Source organism: Schizosaccharomyces pombe, assembly GCF_000002945.2.
Source record: "Schizosaccharomyces pombe strain 972h- genome assembly, chromosome: II".
Taxonomy (NCBI): domain Eukaryota; kingdom Fungi; phylum Ascomycota; class Schizosaccharomycetes; order Schizosaccharomycetales; family Schizosaccharomycetaceae; genus Schizosaccharomyces; species Schizosaccharomyces pombe.
The window spans coordinates 2,176,597-2,190,462 of NC_003423.3; the positions used below are offsets into that span (position 1 = coordinate 2,176,597).

At 35.6% G+C, this 13,866-nt stretch overlaps 6 protein-coding genes and 9 long non-coding RNA genes across 15 annotated transcripts; 9 read left to right on the plus strand and 6 right to left on the minus strand.

Annotated features, from left to right (window-relative positions):
• The first annotated feature begins 102 nt into the window (after positions 1 to 102).
• Positions 103 to 972, plus strand: SPOM_SPNCRNA.5525. The gene has a single exon (NR_194879.1). It is a non-coding gene; the product is annotated as a non-coding RNA (long non-coding RNA).
• On the minus strand, positions 654 to 977 carry SPOM_SPNCRNA.5526. Its single transcript, NR_194880.1, has one exon. It is a non-coding gene; the product is annotated as a non-coding RNA (long non-coding RNA).
• A 199-nt stretch (positions 978 to 1,176) lies between these two features.
• On the plus strand, positions 1,177 to 2,853 carry rct1 (RRM-containing cyclophilin Rct1). Its single transcript, NM_001021801.3, has one exon. It carries the CDS (start codon positions 1,438 to 1,440, stop codon positions 2,734 to 2,736), a length of 1,299 nt encoding a protein of 432 aa, NP_595894.1. The 5' UTR covers positions 1,177 to 1,437; the 3' UTR covers positions 2,737 to 2,853.
• SPOM_SPNCRNA.1492 lies at positions 1,463 to 2,810 on the minus strand. Its single transcript, NR_150379.1, has one exon. It is a non-coding gene; the product is annotated as a non-coding RNA, possible alternative UTR (long non-coding RNA).
• On the minus strand, positions 2,745 to 4,100 carry sib3 (siderophore-iron biosynthesis protein). The gene has a single exon (NM_001021802.3). The coding sequence runs from the start codon at positions 3,894 to 3,896 to the stop codon at positions 2,892 to 2,894; it is 1,005 nt and encodes a 334-aa protein (NP_595895.1). The 5' UTR covers positions 3,897 to 4,100; the 3' UTR covers positions 2,745 to 2,891.
• Positions 4,101 to 4,306: 206 nt separating this feature from the next.
• On the plus strand, positions 4,307 to 4,885 carry rps2402 (40S ribosomal protein eS24). Its single transcript, NM_001021803.3, has 2 exons — positions 4,307 to 4,403; positions 4,485 to 4,885. The coding sequence occupies exons 1-2, from the start codon at positions 4,335 to 4,337 to the stop codon at positions 4,818 to 4,820; spliced, it is 405 nt and encodes a 134-aa protein (NP_595896.1). The 5' UTR covers positions 4,307 to 4,334; the 3' UTR covers positions 4,821 to 4,885.
• Positions 4,886 to 4,979: 94 nt separating this feature from the next.
• Positions 4,980 to 8,269, minus strand: cnt5 (centaurin Cnt5). Its single transcript, NM_001021804.3, has 6 exons — positions 8,044 to 8,269; positions 7,854 to 7,987; positions 7,627 to 7,809; positions 7,359 to 7,502; positions 5,681 to 7,307; positions 4,980 to 5,636 (listed from the first exon to the last, which is right to left on the minus strand). The coding sequence occupies exons 1-6, from the start codon at positions 8,078 to 8,080 to the stop codon at positions 5,149 to 5,151; spliced, it is 2,613 nt and encodes an 870-aa protein (NP_595897.1). The 5' UTR covers positions 8,081 to 8,269; the 3' UTR covers positions 4,980 to 5,148.
• On the plus strand, positions 6,627 to 8,205 carry SPOM_SPNCRNA.5527. Its single transcript, NR_194881.1, has one exon. It is a non-coding gene; the product is annotated as a lncRNA, antisense cnt5 (long non-coding RNA).
• Positions 8,270 to 8,356: 87 nt separating the features above from the next.
• On the plus strand, positions 8,357 to 8,590 carry SPOM_SPNCRNA.5528. The gene has a single exon (NR_194882.1). It is a non-coding gene; the product is annotated as a non-coding RNA (long non-coding RNA).
• A 168-nt stretch (positions 8,591 to 8,758) lies between these two features.
• On the plus strand, positions 8,759 to 9,024 carry SPOM_SPNCRNA.5529. Its single transcript, NR_194883.1, has one exon. It is a non-coding gene; the product is annotated as a non-coding RNA (long non-coding RNA).
• A 599-nt stretch (positions 9,025 to 9,623) lies between these two features.
• On the plus strand, positions 9,624 to 10,432 carry SPOM_SPNCRNA.5530. Its single transcript, NR_194884.1, has one exon. It is a non-coding gene; the product is annotated as a non-coding RNA (long non-coding RNA).
• Positions 9,968 to 10,810, minus strand: prl38. The gene has a single exon (NR_150380.1). It is a non-coding gene; the product is annotated as a non-coding RNA, poly(A)-bearing (long non-coding RNA).
• Positions 10,811 to 10,848: 38 nt separating this feature from the next.
• Positions 10,849 to 12,538, plus strand: tif213 (translation initiation factor eIF2 gamma subunit tif213). The gene has a single exon (NM_001021805.3). It carries the CDS (start codon positions 11,116 to 11,118, stop codon positions 12,454 to 12,456), a length of 1,341 nt encoding a protein of 446 aa, NP_595898.1. The 5' UTR covers positions 10,849 to 11,115; the 3' UTR covers positions 12,457 to 12,538.
• Positions 12,532 to 13,130, minus strand: SPOM_SPNCRNA.5531. Its single transcript, NR_194885.1, has one exon. It is a non-coding gene; the product is annotated as a non-coding RNA (long non-coding RNA).
• Positions 13,117 to 13,753, plus strand: rpl1102 (60S ribosomal protein uL5). Its single transcript, NM_001021806.3, has one exon. The coding sequence runs from the start codon at positions 13,129 to 13,131 to the stop codon at positions 13,651 to 13,653; it is 525 nt and encodes a 174-aa protein (NP_595899.1). The 5' UTR covers positions 13,117 to 13,128; the 3' UTR covers positions 13,654 to 13,753.
• Positions 13,754 to 13,866: the final 113 nt, after the last annotated feature.

Below are 13,866 nucleotides of genomic sequence, written 5' to 3' on the forward strand. Positions count from 1 at the left end.
TTCGATGCATGATCGTATTTCATGGAGGCATAAAAAAATTGATCATGTTTGCAAATTAATTTAAATTATAAATTGTAATAAATTTCGTTTCTATATAAATTTGTTATCACTTATTTTACCAGTGAATTAACCAAGATTCATGCTTACATATTCGATAAATCTTCGATGGACTAACTACACACGTAATTAACGTTTCGAACCTTGCAACTGACTCTTTTAAAGAACATTACCTGTCTGTTGGAAGGACAGTTGATAATCAAAAAGTATTTCTATAATGAAGAACTGTTTACTTAAATGATTTTAAAATTCATTGCAACCATGTCCACACTTAGACAATGATCATTTAACTTTAGCAACTTAATTATAGCCATACTTGTTTTTCGGATTATGAACGGTTTATACGCCGTAAAAGTCCGCAATTGAATTTCGTATCTTCCAGTTAAAATACAGAATTTAGGCTGTGCTGCTAACGAAGAAAAGTACTTGCAATCTAGTATGAAAATACGTTATACATTAAAAATAAGTTTCATTGAGAACTGTTGGCAATTAAGCAATTTATGTTTAATAGCAATATTTGTAAATGCAAGGGTAACTTACAGAGTTTGATGCTATATATATCATTATTGAAGGGATTCTGAAAAAATAGAACTAAACAGTCATAATTGAATCTTTGCATACCGCTTTTTTGTCAAGATATATGCCATCAAAGTACAAATTAATTAATATTATATTAAACAGAATTAGTGTCGATTTATTATCATCGATAATATGCGTTCAAAGTCAATAAAGTATCTATAACAAACAAATTAAGAATGGTCGTGTATTATTTTTCCTTTGCGGGAATTACCTTTGTTGTTAAATGTACTCAAGGAACACTAAAGGAAAGAAAGACCTAGCTCAAAAGACAGCAGGAAGGAGCAAACTGTGCGTGACGATCGCTAAAATAAAAAATTAAATTACTCCTTACCAAATTAAAACCTTTGGAACAAAACAAAGTATGATCACTTTAGATTGTCTACCTAGATGTTCTAAGGCTTTAATAAGTGAATATAATATAAAAAATTTACTTAATTGTGTTACAAACGAATGTATCACATTGCGTTTTTGCCTAGTTTGTTTACGTATTTAACGAATCACTGCAAATGATTTTAACGAGTTAAACAGAAAAAACTTTCCAAACACCAACATAAACAGTATGTTCGACTGATTTTACCCTTTTGTTATTGCTTTGGTTTAATTTATATTTTCTGTTATAACTTGCTGAATTTTTGTATATATTTTTTGAATTGGAATATTACGCTTGAGAGCTTTGGTTTATTTTTTTGGTAATTTGTGGATATCTGAGAATAAAGCCTTCTTGCATGTATACAATCGTTTTTTTGAAACATTCTTACATCATACCATCCAAGAATACCATTCAAGTATCTTTAAAAAGCCATGTCTGTACTAATTGAAACTACAGTTGGTGATTTGGTTATCGATTTATTCGTCAAGGAAGCGCCCAAAACTTGTGAGAATTTTCTTAAATTATGCAAATTAAAATACTATAATTTTTGTCCATTTTATAACATTCAGCACAATTATACCTGTCAAACAGGTGATCCTCTTGGACCAACTGGAGATGGTGGTCGATGTGTGTGGAATGTACTGAATAAAGGAACACGCTTTTTCAAAGCGGAATTTAATCCTTCTTTGGTACATAATAAAATGGGCTTGGTTAGTATGAGCACAGCAACTATATCTTCTAGAGATGACAAATTACTTGTTTGTGGTAGTCAGTTTATAATAACTTTGTCAGACAATTTAGAAGGACTTGATGAAAGATACCCAATTTATGGACAGGTTGCTGAAGGCTTTGACACGCTACTGAAAATCAATGACGCTATATGCGATGAAGAGGGTCAGCCTTATCGTGATATTCGTATAAAACACACAATTATACTAGATGACCCGTTTGAGGATCCACCCGATCTAGTGGAGCCTTTGCGGTCACCGTCTCCAACGCCTGAACAATTAGCTACGGTACGTATAGGGGAAAACGAACAAATTGAGTCAGAAACATCGGAAGATAAATTGCAAAGAGAGAAGGAAATGGAGGCAGAAGCAGAGGCTGTTACACTAGAAATGATTGGTGATTTACCCTTTGCTCATGTTGCTCCTCCCGAAAACGTTTTGTTCGTTTGCAAATTAAATCCCGTTACCCAAGATGAAGATTTAGAGTTAATATTCTCGCGATTTGGAAAAATTATCTCCTGCCAAGTTATTCGAGATAAAGAAACAGGCGATAGTCTTCAATATGCCTTTATCGAATTTGATAACAAAGAAAGTGTTGAAAAAGCTTATTTTAAAATGCAAAATGTTTTAATTGATGATTCTCGAATTCACGTAGATTTTTCCCAAAGCGTGGCTCGTTACAGACAATATTACAACTCCAATAGGGACCGAAAACGTTCTTCGTCTCGTAGTGATGATCGTGAGTACCACCGTAGGTCTGATGGTCGTTATGACAGATCTAATTACCGAGACGACTATAGGCATCGACGGAAAGAGCGTGATCATCGTGACGATCAAAGTTCATTTAGAAATGAAAGATTTTCTAACTACTACGGTGATGATCGTTCATACCATAAACGGAGAAATACTGGAAATAAAAATTGTGATGATCACTTACGAGATAAATCTCCTGAACGAAGGTATAGATATGATAGACGTTATAGAGATGATAGATATCGATAGATCTTTATTATATTCGTACCTTTCTTGTGAATATTATTTATGACTGATGAAATTACTAAAACATAGTTGAATAATTGATTAAGACTTCAAATGTATGGAATGAAATCTACATTGCTTATACTTGTAAAAGCAAAAAATCAAAAAAAATCGTCGTACTAAATTCGAGGGCCTAAGCATGAAAAGAACATGTTACGAGTAATCTCCATAAATGCGGCACGTTTATGAGGGAAATTAAATTCCAAACGTTTGGAGTAATTTTCTTCGATCAAATAGTTAATAAATTTTGAATTGTCAATTCTTGGTTCAAGAAGTACACGCTGAGTACGAGGATCATCCAAAAATAACATATGCGTAATACTGGATAACCACACGGGGACACGGTGAGGCCCGCGAAATTTGTCATTACCTACAAGGGCATGGAAACCACGATCATGTGTATGCCAAGGCTGAGCAAATGGAGCAATTCTATCCTCAGGAACCCAATAAACTTCAAAATAAGCAAAAGGCACATCATTGAAACAGCCAATGACACCAAAAGAATGAGGATCGTTTTGAAGTGTTGTTAGGTATTCATGATGTTGATCCCATGAACCAGACTCGTTCCAAAAGTATTCAACTCTCGGTTTGTTCTGCCACTCATGGAAATACTGCAGATGTTGCTCAATGTCAAGAGATACGAAGGAAAGTGTCTCATTCAAGCTAGGTATAAATCGCTCATACAGAGTGGAACCAGGTTTTGGACATTTGGGACGACGAATGACTTGGTTCGGTAAGTAAGATAAAGGCCAATCACTGCATCTTGTGTACATCCAAGGAGACGGGATTTGCCAAAAAGACATACGGTCAATCGAGACATTACCTTCTAACTCATTGTATTCAACAGGAAGGCTCAAAGTTCCTTTTTGACTTTCAATGTTTGCCCACTGTAGAACGACTTCTGTTCTCAAAGTAGGGAATACGTAGAAAATAGAAAGAAACGCCAACTGCAAAATTTCATTAACGTCCATGTCTTGGAATCCATTTAAATCAATATCCCATGTTTTGGACTCTTCACGATACGTTAAAAGCAATCTCTTATTGTCATGTTCTAAAGTTATCAAACTCTCTTGGACAGCTGAAAGCTTGAAAGGCTCGGTCTTAGACCAAACAGTAAAGGACATCCCGAATGAAATTTCTCGAATTTTACTTAGAGTTAAGATATATTGTTATAGATATTGCCGTCAACTATCTAATTACAGGTGAAATCTTAAACAAAAGATAGAAGCAGCGACGCTAATTTGTACAATTTGGAATCCTCGAGCAATATTAAAACAAATAGGAATTAGTTTTAATTGTTTACATACGGTGAGCAATGTACGTTATTTACAAGATGGCTGGTGCACAGTAGCACATAAACAGTGATGTCAAGAGCCTAGTGCTAAGAATCTGTAAACGTGATAACGATTTAGTAATAAAAAACTTTAAACCACATTTAGGTATTGTTTAAGAAATTCATTAAATTACAAAAAGTCCAAAAAGCAGTCACAAACAACATCAAACAAATGGCTATCCCTTGTGAGAGCCTTTCCTTACCACCATCAGTCACCAAAATTTCTAAAATGAGTGAGGCCGTGACAATTAGAACTCGCAAGTTTATGACTAACCGCTTGCTTCAAAGAAAGCAGATGGTATGTTTATTTGATGAAGCTTCCCGCTATTTGACCTTTTGGTCTATTTTTAATTCAACATCAGCTAACGGAAATTTATAGGTCGTCGACATTCTTCACCCTGGCAAGGCTAACCTTTCCAAGAATGAAATTCGTGAGAAGTTGGCTCAAATGTACAAGACTGATTCCGAATGCGTTCAAGCCTTTGGTCTTCGCACTCATTTTGGTGGTGGCAGATCTACCGGCTTCGCTTTGATCTATGACTCTACTGAGTCCATGAAGAAGTTTGAGCCTCACTACCGTCTTGTTCGTGTTGGTCAAGCTGAGCCTATCCAAAAGGTTGCTCGTCAGCAACGCAAGCAACGTAAGAACAGAGGCAAGAAGGTCTTTGGTACAGGCAAGCGTCTTGCCAAGAGAAAATCTAAGCAACAAGACTAGAGTAGATACTTACTTTAGGTTCCTTTCTCGCCAAAAACTCAATACATTCTGTCCCTCGCGTAAAACTATTATTGTAAATTTTGTTGTTTCCGTACCTTGTAACTGAGATTTTTTATTATTATGCATTGAGTATATGTACAATTCACATAACGCTACAAATACGTTCGAAATATCTTAAAATTTATTCTGTGTGCTTTTCATGCTTATATATATACCTATGTAACATCTATGCAAACATACCAGCATATTCAACAAATTCACTCAGCTTTCCAATATACACACGAATTAAAAAACCATTATTTCCTCTTTCAAATTTACAAGTTGTCCTTCAAGGAGTTGCTCTATTCATCACAAACGCTTGCGCCCGCGCTGAAAGCGTCTCCATAGTAACTTCGTCAACATTCAAACTGGCACCGTTCAACGTCAATAGTTCAGCAATTAAATAGTTGTTCTTCAATAAAGCCTTTACAACAGCCCTTTGATAATTAACGTCTGCTCCCAGTGCTAAACATAGGACAGCTTCTTTCAGATTACTATGCTCAATAGACTCCAAAAGGCCTGTGTTAGGATCGTGTGAAAATGACGATTTAATAAATCGTTTATACAAATACTTGTCCTTTACAAATTGAACCCGACGCTCCTGATTTTCAAAGTTCTTGATTTTCCAGTCCGTTATTCCACCTTCATAGATTTCATTGACAAAACTGTTTCCAGTTGCATACAACAAATCCACGGTCTCGGGATTAAATTTGTCAAGAGTCAAAGATCGAATCTTTGTAATATGAGTACCCAAAGATCTATGTATACCAGAACAATCTGTTCTTGTTAGTAAAGTTTAGAGGCTGCATACTAGCACTTACCTATGCATAAAACTACGGGGAAATTAATAGCACACCATTCAACCCTCGCAGTAGTGTTACAATCCGCACATGATTGGTCGCTACTGTGCATCTCTTTTAACGTTTTTACAAGTGAAGGTGATTTTGTTTGTTTTTTCTCTTTTGAATCGGAATTATGACGACTCGGTGATGTTACAGAAGCAACACGTTGAAGAGCTTTACCAATTGTCGAGGTGGGACCGTGTTTCACCGAAGTTTCCTCGGAATTCATAGACGTACCCTTCCCCTTTTGAACAATGCTTTCACTAATAGAGTATTGAATAGCCTCAATCCAAGAATGCATTTCGGCTTTTGAAGTAGCTTGATAAGTTCTTTTAGTTTGGGGGGTGATTACTTCAAAACAAAATTTCCTACTCACAGACTGGGCTGGACGAACGGTGGCCATTAAAAGGTCAATCGGTTCAGTGTGTAATTCCAGTGATTGCTTCCAATTAGCATATTCACATATTTTTCCGTGATCCAATACAACCCAGTATTTATGCCACCCGGATTTTCCAACAACCTGCAAGTCGCTAGTCGACTTCGAAAAAGCAAGTAATAACCCCTGCTTAGCAGACGTGTCCTGATCAACCTTTGCTTTGTATGCTTGGGCTGCTATTTCCGCATCTTTATCTTCTAGTTCACGACTACTAGTTTCTATGTATCTCCTTCTTTCTTCTCGTTCAGCCCTTAATAATTGAAATTCTTTGTTGGCCTCTGTAACAATGTCTTGCAATTGTATTATACTAGGACGCAAAGCATCGATATCGGTTAAAGAGGAGTGAATAAGATTGTAATCATTTGCAGCAAAAGATGTTAGGACGGATAAAACCTCTTGGCCTTTCCTGCCACCATTAATATCCTGCATATAAGAATAATAGTCAAACCGAGAAAGCTCAAAATCTCTTTTCTTAGCAGCAAATTTAGATTCCTTAGTTTTATCTGAAGATGTTTCTTTCTCGCTTTTAGAAAGGTAGCGTGACAATGAGGTATAATAATCACGACTTGTTTCCTCAAAATCTTTCTTTTTCGTAGATACATTTTTTATATCAGTATCATAAATTTTACGCAAAGGCTCAATAAGAAAGTTTCTTAGCAAACGAGCACGATCAATATTAAAGGAATCGAAAGATTGAGCAGCTGCAGCATAATAATGGTCTAAGAAGGGTTTAAATGCGGGCGGGTTAATGGTAGCAACACGTTCAAATGCTGACATGAGCTCTTTATAAGACATATATAGTAGACCATGAGAATGTGCTACGTGCTCGATACGTTTTATTAACTTTTTCAAAACCATGCGCATATCATGAGTAGTTCGCTCATAATTAAGAATGGTAGCACGAAACAGAGGACCATCTTCGGGTTCGGTTTGGTCAATATCTCTTGCGACTGGATTCGTGAGAGGAGGAGAATTGATAGGAAGGGGATCTACGTTACCGGATAAAGGTGGAGCATCAGATATTTCTGGACTAGTTGCAGTTTCCTCTGCAAGATGCATGGGCATTGGGAAAGGAGTAGCAGGAGTTGAGTCTTGATCTGATTCTGTAACGTAAAACTGAAAAGTTTTTAAAGGAACCAAGCAATTTAAACGTTTATCGTATTCGGCAAACTGCATATTTAGTACAAATTGGACAACTCAATACGAACTCAAGGAACTTACGCATAGATAAATTGGTGAGCCGCCATTTCTAAAGTATAAGGTATGTAACGATTGATTAGACCAGGTCCATTCAATCTTTTTAGAATTTTCATTCGAATGGAATTCAATATTGCCGATTAAAAAGACTTGATGATTGTTTTGGAACTGAATCAAAAGTTAGTAATACCGCTAAAAGTAAAAATCATTTCTGAAAAAAGAGATTCTAATAAAGGAAAAGAAAACCATCATTTTTTTAGACTTCTTATTTCAATCATAACCAAAGACATACATTCGCATCACTAGAAAATTCGCGCGTGATTAGCCTATCGAGTTGTTGAGGTGAAGTACCATATACGCATGTAAGGTTGGTGACATCTCGTTTTCCCTCTTGTGCATGAAATTCTAGCTGAAAGCGAAGAGTCAATCCGTCTTCCTCTTCAACTTTAACTATAGGACCCTCCTCTTCACGTAGCTGAAGATGTGTTAGCATGTTTGACGAACGGCAAACCTTCATACCTGGATAAATTCAATTGGTTCATTGTTCTTTCGGGAATAACTGTATTTTGAGTATTCAGGAGATTTCGATACATTATGAACCTGCAAACTGGCATTGTCATTTGCTGAGCCAAAGGTAACCGACTGAATCTTTACTTTAGCAGAGTTAGATCATCTGTAGTTCACACGAAAATTTAAAAAAAGTACATACATCTCTCAAAATGAACAGGATCGACATGCCCAGTCATCTCGCGTACTTGAGTTTTCGCAAGCTGTACAACTTAAAGCGCTGTATGCGATGAGTAGAACAAAGCAAATTGTAACAGGAAAAAGAGAAAAACCGAGCTAAAAACTCTCGAATAAGAAAAACAAGAAACGCAGCTTTTTTACGTAAATACAACAAATAAGAAATCTATTCGGCGCTAGCAGTAGTTGGTAGTAAGTAAGTACCAACCACCAAGGCCAATGATGATGATTACGAATCCATTTAGTGGGTTGAAGCGCAGAACATACAATAATAATAGTGTATTGGTCTGTACTTCGGTAAATAGGCTATTCACAGCAATGCTCTAAGCGAAGGAGACTAGATAAGCTTTACGCTGAATTTTTCAATTTTTGTGGTACCTCTAAAATTAATGTTACGAATGGCTGGGTAAATAAAAGATTGAGTATTGGGTCAACCAAATACAAGATTCTTTGAAGAATACTGTATAACTGTTATCTTCTGTTACTAAATATTCTTTTGTTAATTTTTCATTGATTTTTACGTTAAAGTAGCATGGCTTGCATGATGACATGACCCTCGCTTGCAAATTTTTATACATTGTTTATTTATTTCGTATCAGATGAATGACGCTTTGTCAATTTATTTGTTTGCTTGTCACACTTCTGTGCTATACAAATCATGAAATAAAATAATTTCAAGTTTAAAAACGTTAATTGCATTACTTGATCAACGAGTGAACTGTATACGTATCGATGAATAAGTGTAAATAAGAAAGGATAAATGATTTTAACATACAGTACGAAAGCAACTAGATAGTTAATCTTCATTCTTTTTTTTTATTCGAGAACCGAACTTCCATAAAGATCATTGCAATGGCGGAATTGCCATCAACCATTTATAAAGCGGGATCATAAAACTTTGAGCGACGGTATTCAATCATCGAAACTTCTCAAAAGGTTGAACTAAAAAACATTTGAGATTCACATGTAAAGAGCTAACTACCATGTTGAATAAGCCTCGATTTTGGTTATCTAGATCACTTGATAATTTATTTCGCTAATTATTTTATATATAATGAGTACCGCTTCAAAGTTTTTAAGTAAACAAACACTAGATTAGATAATTTCATTAATTTAAAAAATTAACTTAAAATATTGTTAGTTGACTTTACTAGTTTTATAATGCATTAAGTTCACAAATTTACTTTTCTTACTTTGGAAAAACCTACGGGTCTAACAAAAATATTTGTAAATAATAGCAATAAGGTAACTATAGTGAATTAAACAAATGATCAAGGAAATAATTTAAATAGATTTAAAAAAAATATAGCTGTTTAACGAAAAGAATCTACTGATAACCTTCTTTCCACTTTCATTACTCAGAAACCAAATTCGAACAACTATTTTAAGCGTTGTTCTGCGTCACTGAAGAATACCGAGAATGTAGGAATTGTATTATTTGCATATAGTGACAATCATCGAAAAATTGTGAACAGTAATAGTTAAATGAAATTCTCAAAAAACGACTGTGCAACCTAAACTTGGTATTCATTTAACTAAATAACAATGTACATAGTGGGTTTGATATTTCTTGAATTTTTAAATATTGGGAAATGATGGGTTTAATTATTGCAATTAATAGGGAAAAGCGTGTGATTTAAATTGAATGTACTTCAATGTCAGTATATAAATTGCTTCGATAGCCGAAAGGAAAAGCTACCGATAAAAGTTTTGGGGATCATCATTAACATTTTTTTGTAAACAAATTCCTAGTGATCGGGTTTTAGAAAAAAAAAATTATTAAAATACAAAATAAAAATGGTCAATTAATAACTTTCATTAATTTATTACTCTACCATTTCTACATGCTGATTTAGTCATTAAATATGCATATAGAAAAGTTGAAAAACGTTTTGAAGAAAGTCAACTGCACAAAAAAATTCTATAGAGTAAGAAAAATGAAAAAAAAAAGACCAAAGAAAAAAATGACATCCAGCAATTATGGCATTTGTTTTAATAATTTCCAAGAGCTGCATAACCAGATAGATAGTATAAATAAAATTATGAGAGACCATGTACTGGAAATAACAATTCAGTAAACCGATTTACAATTCAGTAAAGTGATTTGGAGTTACAATTGAAATTAACTGAAATTAGATTGCCCCAAATAGATTCTAGAGGTAACCCCGATTGTGAAACCGATGAGCTTCTTAATGTTTAGAAAATGGACCTTAAATTACATGCAAATAGGAAATCTCTGTTTTATTTTCAATCTCAAAATCTAAGCAAGCTTGAACCTTGAGAAGACATATTCAGGTTGTATTTTTTTATTTTTTTTTTCGAAGGAACAGCAGACAGTTAATTGTAATTAGGCGAACCCATAGAGTTAAGGAAAATAATTATTATAAATATTGCAATCCAAGCTTAAATCGACTTTTACCTTTTAATAAAATGGGCGTTTTGGCTTATCCATATACACTCCCACAAATTATGACACTTTTTAGCGACTAAAATAAAGGAATATTTAGTAATTGAGTACTGCAGTCTAATTAAATAACTATTATAGAACTTTTGAAGCATTTTCGGGAGTTCCTTGCTAATTAAAAAATGAGAAACTGAAACTAGCTTTTCATCTTGTAAGATCATTAGAAAAAGGATTTAACATATTTAAATCATAATAATAATGAATATTGTTCTTATAGCGTTTACATATATGGCTTTGTTAATTACAGTCCATTTTTCTTGGTGGGAAGGCATCAAAAAAATCCCCCTGGCCCTGTAAACTACACCTACCACTTGCCAACTTCTACTTCGACCGCAAAAAGCGTACAAAACGCCAAAAACGAGTTGATTTCGTGGAATTAAAAGTAAATTACCTTTTGAAGAATTTAAAAGATTCGGGTAGTACTAGTGTCCAAGAACACCTACGAGCAAGTCGAAAGAAAAGTTTTTTTGTTCTGAAAATTTCTACATTCGGTTCCACTTTTTGAACAAAAAAAGAAAGGAATTTTTTAAATAACTAAATTTTACCAAAATTTACTATAATTTGCTTGTAAAAATGGCGGAAAATCTTGATATTTCAGAATTGTCACCGATTCACCCAGCTATTATATCTAGACAGGCAACGATCAATATTGGTACAATTGGTCACGTAGCCCACGGAAAGAGTACAGTGGTCAAAGCTATTTCCGGTGTGCACACGGTTCGTTTCAAAAATGAGTTGGAGCGTAATATCACAATCAAGCTGGGTTATGCTAACGCTAAGATTTACAAATGTTCCAATGAAGAGTGTCCCAGACCCGGATGTTACCGTTCCTACTCTTCCAACAAGGAAGATCACCCTCCTTGCGAAATTTGTAATTCTCCGATGAACTTGGTTCGCCATGTATCGTTTGTCGATTGCCCGGGTCACGATATTCTTATGGCTACTATGCTGAACGGTGCCGCTGTCATGGACGCCGCCTTATTGCTGATTGCTGGTAATGAGTCCTGTCCTCAACCTCAAACTAGTGAACACTTGGCTGCCATCGAAATTATGCAGTTAAAGCACATAATCATCCTTCAGAACAAAGTGGATTTGATTCGCGAATCAGCTGCTGAGGAACACTATCAATCTATTTTGAAGTTTATTAAGGGTACCGTTGCTGAGAACTCTCCTATAGTCCCTATTTCTGCCCAACTTAAATATAACATCGATGCCATTCTCGAATATATTGTTAAGAAAATTCCCATTCCTGTCCGTGACTTTACCACTGCTCCCCGTTTAATTGTAATTCGTTCTTTTGATGTTAACAAGCCTGGTGCTGAAGTTGATGACCTTAAGGGTGGTGTTGCTGGTGGTTCTATTTTGACTGGCGTTCTTCGTTTAAATGATGAAATCGAAATTCGTCCTGGTATTGTTACAAAGGATGATGATGGCCGCATCAGATGCCAACCTATTTTCTCCCGTATTATCTCCCTATTCGCTGAACACAACGATTTGAAAATAGCCGTGCCTGGTGGTTTGATTGGTGTTGGTACAACAGTCGATCCTACTCTTTGCCGTGCCGATCGTCTAGTTGGTCAAGTTTTGGGTTCCAAGGGCAACCTTCCAGAAGTTTATACCGAGCTCGAAATTAACTACTTTTTGCTCCGTCGTCTTTTGGGTGTAAAGAGTGGTGATAAAAACACCACTAAAGTTCAAAAACTTGCCAAAAACGAAGTGTTGATGGTCAACATCGGTTCCACTTCCACTGGTGGCCGTGTTATGATGGTTAAAGCAGATATGGCAAAGATCCTTCTTACCGCCCCAGCATGTACCGAAATTGGTGAAAAGGTGGCTCTCAGCAGACGTATTGAAAAACACTGGCGGCTTATCGGTTGGGCTAAGGTGGTTGAGGGTAAGACTCTAAAAGTTTAGATTTTATCGTTGTAAACATTGTATAAGATGAATTCTCATTTTTTAACTTTTAAAAAATAAACAATGGTAATGTCTACGGTTAAACTTAACGATGTCTCGTACACGGTGTGTGATTTTAGTACAGTTGATGAATCATGTAGTTGATACACAGTGCTAATAGATGCGTATCTACATCCCTATTTTATACATTCGGATCTCTGTGCAGTATTTAATGTTTCCATTATTAATTAGTTAGACTATTTTCAACATTTACTCTACAGCGAATTTATACCTATTTAGTACACCTGATGGTACTAGTTCCTTATAGTAAAGCAATAAGTAAATAGAAGAGTCATAAATCTATATTTACTATTATTTGATTCTAATCAATTATGCTTATTTACTTGACTCTTTCGTTTTGTGGTATTTCATTCATAGTATGTATCTGTAAAATATGCTTTCACTTCCCAGACTTTTGGAAGCCTACAAAAAAAAATATGAAAATTTAAAGAAAGTGAACGATTCAATTCTTTGAATACAAAAATTCTATCAAATAAGCGATTTTGATCTTTTCCCAATTAGCAAACTCTAAGGCAACGACATTATTCAGAGCCCTAACCTAAACAAGTGACTGTTAATTTCGAATGCAAACAACACTAGGAGACGCAAAACGAGCTACCTACATCAAACACCATGGCAGAGAAGGCTCAAAACCCCATGAAGGAGCTTCGTATCTCCAAGCTTGTCTTGAACATTTCTTTGGGAGAATCTGGTGATCGTCTCACCCGTGCTGCCAAGGTTTTGGAGCAACTTTCGGGTCAAACCCCCGTTTTTTCTAAGGCTCGTTATACCATTCGTCGTTTTGGTATCCGCCGTAATGAGAAGATTGCTTGCCATGTTACTGTTCGTGGTCCCAAGGCCGAGGAGATTTTAGAGCGTGGCCTTAAGGTCAAGGAATACGAGTTGAAAAAGCGTAACTTTTCTGCCACCGGTAACTTTGGTTTTGGTATCCAGGAGCACATTGACTTGGGCATCAAGTACGATCCTTCCATTGGTATTTATGGTATGGATTTCTACGTTGTCATGGACCGCCCTGGTATGCGTGTAGCTCGTCGTAAGGCCCAACGTGGCCGTGTTGGTTACACTCACAAAATCAATGCTGAGGACACCATCAACTGGTTCAAGCAAAAGTATGATGCCGTCGTTTTAGGAAAGTAAACTTCATTTGGTACTACTGTGCTTACATTCAATTGAAAATTAATTCCTCATCTTGTATACTTTAGTGAATTCCAATAGCGCCTTGTAATTTCCAAACTGAAAAAACTTGTATGAGCAGTTGTATAGCTAGTAGTTTACAACGCAATTGACATTGACACTGATAATAGAAAATTGATAACCTGGAAGATTAGAACATATGCGTTTCTTCTGAGA

Coding starts and splice junctions, on each gene's coding strand:
- rps2402 (NM_001021803.3), top strand. CDS start 4,335: ATGAGTGAGGCCGTGACAATTAGAACTCGCAAGTTTATGACTAACCGC. Junction 4,404..4,484: donor TGCTTCAAAGAAAGCAGATG/GTATGTTTATTT, acceptor GGAAATTTATAG/GTCGTCGACATTCTTCACCC.
- sib3 (NM_001021802.3), bottom strand. CDS start 3,896: ATGTCCTTTACTGTTTGGTCTAAGACCGAGCCTTTCAAGCTTTCAGCT.
- tif213 (NM_001021805.3), top strand. CDS start 11,116: ATGGCGGAAAATCTTGATATTTCAGAATTGTCACCGATTCACCCAGCT.
- rct1 (NM_001021801.3), top strand. CDS start 1,438: ATGTCTGTACTAATTGAAACTACAGTTGGTGATTTGGTTATCGATTTA.
- rpl1102 (NM_001021806.3), top strand. CDS start 13,129: ATGGCAGAGAAGGCTCAAAACCCCATGAAGGAGCTTCGTATCTCCAAG.
- cnt5 (NM_001021804.3), bottom strand. CDS start 8,080: ATGACTGGGCATGTCGATCCTGTTCATTTTGAGAGAT. Junction 7,988..8,043: donor TCCTGTTCATTTTGAGAGAT/GTATGTACTTTT, acceptor ACTCTGCTAAAG/TAAAGATTCAGTCGGTTACC. Junction 7,503..7,626: donor AATTTTCTAGTGATGCGAAT/GTATGTCTTTGG, acceptor CTTTTGATTCAG/TTCCAAAACAATCATCAAGT.